At 48.4% G+C, this 7,550-nt stretch overlaps 1 protein-coding gene across 3 annotated transcripts; it reads right to left on the reverse strand.

The window, feature by feature from the left end:
* Window positions 1-1,417: 1,417 nt before the first annotated feature.
* LOC125955691 (uncharacterized) lies at window positions 1,418-7,341 on the reverse strand. 3 transcript variants are annotated; one of them, XM_049686851.1, is made up of 2 exons: window positions 7,226-7,341; window positions 1,418-3,408 (listed from the first exon to the last, which is right to left on the reverse strand). In XM_049686851.1, the coding sequence occupies exon 2, from the start codon at window positions 3,398-3,400 to the stop codon at window positions 1,541-1,543; it is 1,860 nt and encodes a 619-aa protein (XP_049542808.1). In that variant the 5' UTR covers window positions 3,401-3,408; window positions 7,226-7,341; the 3' UTR covers window positions 1,418-1,540. The 3 variants fall into 3 exon arrangements, with proteins under 3 accessions (XP_049542808.1, XP_049542800.1, XP_049542793.1); XM_049686843.1 differs by lacking the exon at window positions 7,226-7,341 and adding an exon at window positions 3,471-3,586; XM_049686836.1 differs by lacking the exon at window positions 1,418-3,408 and adding an exon at window positions 4,439-7,163.
* Between the last annotated feature and the right edge of the window lie 209 nt (window positions 7,342-7,550).

Genomic DNA, 7,550 nt, shown 5'->3' on the forward strand with positions numbered 1-7,550 from the left:
GAACCTTGTGCGCCGGTTGTAGCGCGAAATCGGTATCGGTAGCACCGAGGTCGAGTACTCCGAGGATGGTCTAGCCGCTCCACCCCAGCACAGCAGCCCAAAAAACGGTAAAAAAAGGAAAACAGAGGGTGTTGGCGGGGACCACACAAACATACACACACACACACACACACACACACACACACACACACACATACATACACCGCGCACAGAAATTGAAATTTGCATATCGCGCCGCGACGGTGGCGGTGGCACCTAAATTCAATAACATATTTCTTTTCCGCTAAATTGGCTTTCAAGATGAGCGCGGGGATACCGAACCTCCAATACAACTCCCCCCCCCCCCTTCCACACACCCTGCCACCCCTTACCCATCAACTATTCCATCACGAACCGACCACTCACACCCCCAACCCCGTCAACGCACCACGGTGCACGGTAACAACCCCGTTGCTTTGGGTTTTTCATATTCTGTACGGAGTTTTTGCCTCCGTTTTCTTTTTTCCCCCTTCCAGCCCCACCGTCGCTCTTTGGCACCGAGAAGCCACACATACGCACGCACGCACAACACACACACACACACACACACACACATACAGTAAATCCCACTAAACTACCATATCAGGATGTTTGAAGATGATGATGGGCTGCTTTGACATCATCTTGCAACCACCACCACCCCCCCCCCCCCCTCCAGTCAGGCGCCTACACACTCACACACCCACACACACAAGCCCACCCAAACGGCTGCTTATTCCTCCTCGAGTGCTCCAACAAACCGAAAAATTGAATTCGTGTGCGATGCGGTGAACCAAGACGTCGTGGAGGGGGGGGGGGAGGGGGGGGAGTGGGTAGGGTACGTATCGTATCTCCAACGAAGCTACCTCCCTTGGGAACGGACACAATCCTGGGCCCTGCAGGGCTCGTCCAGGGCCAATTCCAACGCCGCTTGCACGTCCACTAGCACCGTCCCATGGCTGCCAAACCCCATGAGTTTGTGTTGTGAAAGGGTGGATGGTGTGGGAGGCGCGGGGGTCTAACCGCCCCCCCCCCCCCCCCCCCGGTCTGTGCACCGTGACCGTGTCGTGGTTACTACGTCACTAATCTCACTGCTTCAACGTGGAGTTGGTCGACATCGAAACCGGCATCTCTTGCCCATGATCGTCCAATTTCTTTCTCATCCGTGTTCGTGCCCGCAGGTGCCACAAACACAAAAAAGGTGACTACTTGGTCCTTTCGGCGATCGCCGTTTTATTAAGGCACTTCTTGTTATCGGAGTTTTTTTTCTTCAAACAAACTTTTCCATTTCAATTCAGTAATAATTCTATGCCTTATCATCAGGCGTTTTTTTGTTGAGAATAAGTTAAACGTTGCATTTTGTAATATTTTGCTCTTAGAGCATTTCGTATCGATCCGTCTACCGATAACATCGACTGCTTACGTACAGCCACAGAAATTCCATTGTTGATTATAGTCCTGGTAATGCCACATATTATCTTATCTGCTGTGAGCAGTCTATAAGGAACCTAGTTTGGTCGATTTAATCCTCATCGTCTGAAATTACGATAACCTCTGAATCATTCGCTGCCAAGTCCGGCTCACATTTCACCGCCACCGGAAACAGCTCTTTGGCGGCAGGAGAGGCCAACACTTGCTTTCGGGTATTGCGGCTCAGTCTCGGATCAGTAAGTTCAGATATCGGTCGCACTTTAATTATGTTCGGACGATCAGCTTTACTCGGCAGCCCACCATTTTTACCATCTGGTTCCAACATGGGCGAGACGGCCTCTTTCACCTGGGGAACGTGCGTCGGATTTATCGCTCTGGAAAGACTTTGCTTCGGGTCGCGCTTATTTACCACAACCCGGGACGGTCCCGGTCTGGGATTGTCTGGTCCGACTGCCATGAATCCCCGTTTAACAATTGTTATGGTAGGGTATGCGCGACGTGGATGGATTGGTTGGAATGCTGTCTGCTTAGAGCTATCATCCAACGCATATCCCACTGCCTTCATGTCATCAGTTACAGGATTGAGTATTTTGATCTGATTCTGGCTAGATGCTGGGTAGCTTATCGTTACCATAGACTTTTCAGTCGAATCTTTTGGTTTAGCTGCCGAAACTGCGACAGGAGAGGCCAACACTTGCTTTAGTGTATTGCGGCTCAGTCTCGGATCAGTAAGTTCAGATATCGGTCGCACTTTAATTAGGTTCGGACGATCAACTTTACTCGGCAGCCCACCATTTTTACCATCTGGTTCCAACATGGGCGAGCATGCCTCTTTCACCTGGGGAACGTGCGTCGGATTTATCGCTCTAGAAAGACTTTGCTTCGGGTCGCGCTTTTTTACCACAACCCGGGACGGTCCCGGTCCGGGATTGTCTGGTCCGACTGCCTTGACTCTCCGTTTAACAATTGTTATGAAGGGGAATGCCAGGGTAGGGCATATGCGACGCGGATGGATTGGTTGGAATACTGTCTGCTTAGAGCTATCATCCAGCGCATATCCCACTACCTTCATGTCATCAGTTACAGGATTGAGTTTCGTGATGCTGGGCTGTACCACATTGGCTGTAGTATGATTATGGACCGTTTTCGGCAAATCTATCGGCAAAAGCACCGGCTCCCCTTTAGAATGACCTGGCTGAGACAAATTGTTTCGCAACAAAGAACGCGCGGCCGAGGTCGTTGGCGGTGGTCCTTTAAACACAGCAGTAGCTTTAAGAGATGCTGCTCCTACATCATGCACGGCAGGGTCCGGCCCAAATAATGCCGAGGGCAAGCAATTTCCAAGCGCTTGTGAGATACCTACAACATCCATCCTTAGCTTAAACTTGTCAACTTTCGGGTCCTGCATTAGCTGTTCGGTAATAAAGTTAAGGAGTTTCATAAGTAGCTGCTCTTTCTTTTTTCTGCAGGCAAATCGTTGTTCCCAATACTCTATATCTGTCGTTTTCACTCCGTCGATCAACATTGCATCACATTTTTCTTGTTCACGACGCTCTTCATCGATAAGTAAGCTCATCTCGCGCAGGCGACTACTATCGATTTTGCTTGCCATGAGCTCAGCCCTCTTCAACCCATCTCGCTTAATGGCCGCCAGCTCACCCGTCACCGGCGTTGATGGCACCAGCTCTTGTACCTTAGTTTTGATCACTTCGAGTAAATCGACGAGCATTTCTCCTATATCGTATGTTTCTAGTGATTGGATTCCGAAGGCCTCTTCCAGAGTTGCATCCGAGGCCACGGGAGTTGGTGCGAGGGATAAATTTTCCTGTTGCATGGTAGCATTCACCACCAGGTCCTTGACCGAGTGAACGTGGTTTCCGCTGGGGTCGAACAATTCGAAGCCCAACCCCTCGAAAGCCGCTTGTGTAATATCTAATGCCTTGTCGTTCATACTGCTAACTGTAATGGAAAATGAATTATTGCCCCGAGACCTGGACGCTTGTTACGCATTGCTTGCTTACCGTGCTTCGTTACGTCGTAGTTGGGCGTGTTTTTACAGCATCCAAAAAGCACTCCGCAAAAGCGTCGGTTGGTGAAAAATCTGTTTGCCAAATTCGCAAGGTTAGCCGGTCTCGAAATCGTCTATGTTTGACAGCTAGGAAGGTACTGTTATACATTTGTAATTCGTCCCCAACCACTGTTATACGTATCCTTGCGAAGAACGTAGAAGAGAAGAAAAATGTAGAAAGCCATTTTTTCTGCCTCCCGTTCCAATTTACTTTTCGAAGCAATTTCAATTCTACTACCATGCCACTGAACCATCGTATCTAATTTCACAACAACACAACAACATAACTCTAAACAATGTTTTGCTTTTAAATAAAACATCAATTCAAATAAAACGTTAAACATATTTTATTGCTGTTACGTTTGTTTTTTAATTCCGGCCCAGATGCTACATTTTGCCTGCGCAATTTTAAAAGCGCAGGCAAACCGGATCTGAAAATTTCCAAACTTTACTGACCCTTAGATCATTCACCATGCTGCGCATTCCATTGCAGGTTCGCTACCAAGGCAATGTGATCGGAGGGAAGCTACCTCCCTTGGGAACGGACACAATCCTGGGCCCTGCAGGGCTCGTCCAGGGCCAATTCCAACGCCGCTTGCACGTCCACTAGCACCGTCCCATGGCTGCCAAACCCCATGAGTTTGTGTTGTGAAAGGGTGGATGGTGTGGGAGGCGCGGGGGTCTAACCGCCCCCCCCCCCCCCCCCCCCCCGGTCTGTGCACCGTGACCGTGTCGTGGTTACTACGTCACTAATCTCACTGCTTCAACGTGGAGTTGGTCGACATCGAAACCGGCATCTCTTGCCCATGATCGTCCAATTTCTTTCTCATCCGTGTTCGTGCCCGCAGGTGCCACAAACACAAAAAAGGTGACTACTTGGTCCTTTCGGCGATCGCCGTTTTATTAAGGCACTTCTTGTTATCGGAGTTTTTTTTCTTCAAACAAACTTTTCCATTTCAATTCAGTAATAATTCTATGCCTTATCATCAGGCGTTTTTTTTTTGTTGAGAATAAGTTAAACGTTGCATTTTGTAATATTTTGAAAACAAAAAAGAAAGAAGTAAATTCAGCTCTTAGAGCATTTCTTATCGATCCGTCTACCGATAACATCGACTGCTTACGTACAGCCACAGAAATTCCATTGTTGATTATAGTCCTGGTAATGCCACATATTATCTTATCTGCTGTGAGCAGTCTATAAGGAACCTAGTTTGGTCGATTTAATCCTCATCGTCTGACATTACGATAACCTCTGAGTTTTGTCCGTTTTTCAGCGAGCGCATGCTAACTGAATCATTCGCTGCCAAGTCCGGCTCACATTTCACCGCCACCGGAAACAGCTCTTTGGCGACAGGAGAGGCCAACACTTGCTTTCGGGTATTGCGGCTCAGTCTCGGATCAGTAAGTTCAGATATCCGTCGCACTTTAATTAGGTTCGGACGATCAACTTTACTCGGCAGCCCACCATTTTTACCATCTGGTTCCAACATGGGCGAGACGGCCTCTTTCACCTGGGGAACGTGCGTCGGATTTATCGCTCTAGAAAGACTTTGCTTCGGGTCGCGCTTATTTACCACAACCCGGGACGGTCCCGGTCTGGGATTGTCTGGTCTGACTGCAATGACTCCCCGTTTAACAATTTTTATGAAGGGGGATGCCATGGTAGGGTATGCGCGACGTGGATGGATTGGTTGGAATGCTGTCTGCTTAGAGCTATCATCCAACGCATATCCCACTGCCTTCATGTCATCAGTTACAGGATTGAGTATTTTGATCTGATTCTGGCTAGATGCTGGGTAGCTTATCGTTACCATAGACTTTTCAGTCGAATCTTTTGGTTTAGCTGCCGAAACTGCGACAGGAGAGGCCAACACTTGCTTTAGTGTATTGCGGCTCAGTCTCGGATCAGTAAGTTCAGATATCGGTCGCACTTTAATTATGTTCGGACGATCAGCTTTACTCGGCAGCCCACCATTTTTACCATCTGGTTCCAACATGGGCGAGACGGCCTCTTTCACCTGGGGAACGTGCGTCGGATTTATCGCTCTGGAAAGACTTTGCTTCGGGTCGCGCTTATTTACCACAACCCGGGACGGTCCCGGTCTGGGATTGTCTGGTCCGACTGCCATGACTCCCCGTTTAACAATTATTATGCGGGGGGATGCCATGGTAGGGTATACGTGACGCGGTTGGATTGATTGGAATACTGTCTGCTTAGAGCTATCATCCAGCGCATATCCCACTGCCTTCATGTCATCAGTTACAGGATTGAGTATTTTGATCTGATTCTGGCTAGATGCTGGGTAGCTTATCGTTACCATAGACTTTTCAGTCGAATCTTTTGGTTTAGCTGCCGAAACTGCGACAGGAGAGGCCAACACTTGCTTTAGTGTATTGCGGCTCAGTCTCGGATCAGTAAGTTCAGATATCGGTCGCACTTTAATTAGGTTCGGACGATCAACTTTACTCGGCAGCCCACCATTTTTACCATCTGGTTCCAACATGGGCGAGCATGCCTCTTTCACCTGGGGAACGTGCGTCGGATTTATCGCTCTAGAAAGACTTTGCTTCGGGTCGCGCTTTTTTACCACAACCCGGGACGGTCCCGGTCCGGGATTGTCTGGTCCGACTGCCTTGACTCTCCGTTTAACAATTGTTATGAAGGGGAATGCCAGGGTAGGGCATATGCGACGCGGATGGATTGGTTGGAATACTGTCTGCTTAGAGCTATCATCCAGCGCATATCCCACTACCTTCATGTCATCAGTTACAGGATTGAGTTTCGTGATGCTGGGCTGTACCACATTGGCTGTAGTATGATTATGGACCGTTTTCGGCAAATCTATCGGCAAAAGCACCGGCTCCCCTTTAGAATGACCTGGCTGAGACAAATTGTTTCGCAACAAAGAACGCGCGGCCGAGGTCGTTGGCGGTGGTCCTTTAAACACAGCAGTAGCTTTAAGAGATGCTGCTCCTACATCATGCACGGCAGGGTCCGGCCCAAATAATGCCGAGGGCAAGCAATTTCCAAGCGCTTGTGAGATACCTACAACATCCATCCTTAGCTTAAACTTGTCAACTTTCGGGTCCTGCATTAGCTGTTCGGTAATAAAGTTAAGGAGTTTCATAAGTAGCTGCTCTTTCTTTTTTCTGCAGGCAAATCGTTGTTCCCAATACTCTATATCTGTCGTTTTCACTCCGTCGATCAACATTGCATCACATTTTTCTTGTTCACGACGCTCTTCATCGATAAGTAAGCTCATCTCGCGCAGGCGACTACTATCGATTTTGCTTGCCATGAGCTCAGCCCTCTTCAACCCATCTCGCTTAATGGCCGCCAGCTCACCCGTCACCGGCGTTGATGGCACCAGCTCTTGTACCTTAGTTTTGATCACTTCGAGTAAATCGACGAGCATTTCTCCTATATCGTATGTTTCTAGTGATTGGATTCCGAAGGCCTCTTCCAGAGTTGCATCCGAGGCCACGGGAGTTGGTGCGAGGGATAAATTTTCCTGTTGCATGGTAGCATTCACCACCAGGTCCTTGACCGAGTGAACGTGGTTTCCGCTGGGGTCGAACAATTCGAAGCCCAACCCCTCGAAAGCCGCTTGTGTAATATCTAATGCCTTGTCGTTCATACTGCTAACTGTAATGGAAAATGAATTATTGCCCCGAGACCTGGACGCTTGTTACGCATTGCTTGCTTACCGTGCTTCGTTACGTCGTAGTTGGGCGTGTTTTTACAGCATCCAAAAAGCACTCCGCAAAAGCGTCGGTTGGTGAAAAATCTGTTTGCCAAATTCGCAAGGTTAGCCGGTCTCGAAATCGTCTATGTTTGACAGCTAGGAAGGTACTGTTATACATTTGTAATTCGTCCCCAACCACTGTTATACGTATCCTTGCGAAGAACGTAGAAGAGAAGAAAAATGTAGAAAGCCATTTTTTCTGCCTCCCGTTCCAATTTACTTTTCGAAGCAATTTCAATTCTACTACCATGCCACTGAACCATCGTATCTAATTTCACAACAACACA

This window comes from Anopheles darlingi, chromosome X (genome assembly GCF_943734745.1).
Source record: "Anopheles darlingi chromosome X, idAnoDarlMG_H_01, whole genome shotgun sequence".
NCBI lineage: Eukaryota > Metazoa > Arthropoda > Insecta > Diptera > Culicidae > Anopheles > Anopheles darlingi.

Bases quoted from the DNA above. Each gene is read 5' to 3' on its own strand.
- LOC125955691 (XM_049686836.1), bottom strand. From the start codon at position 7,155: ATGAACGACAAGGCATTAGATATTACACAAGCGGCTTTCGAGGGGTTG.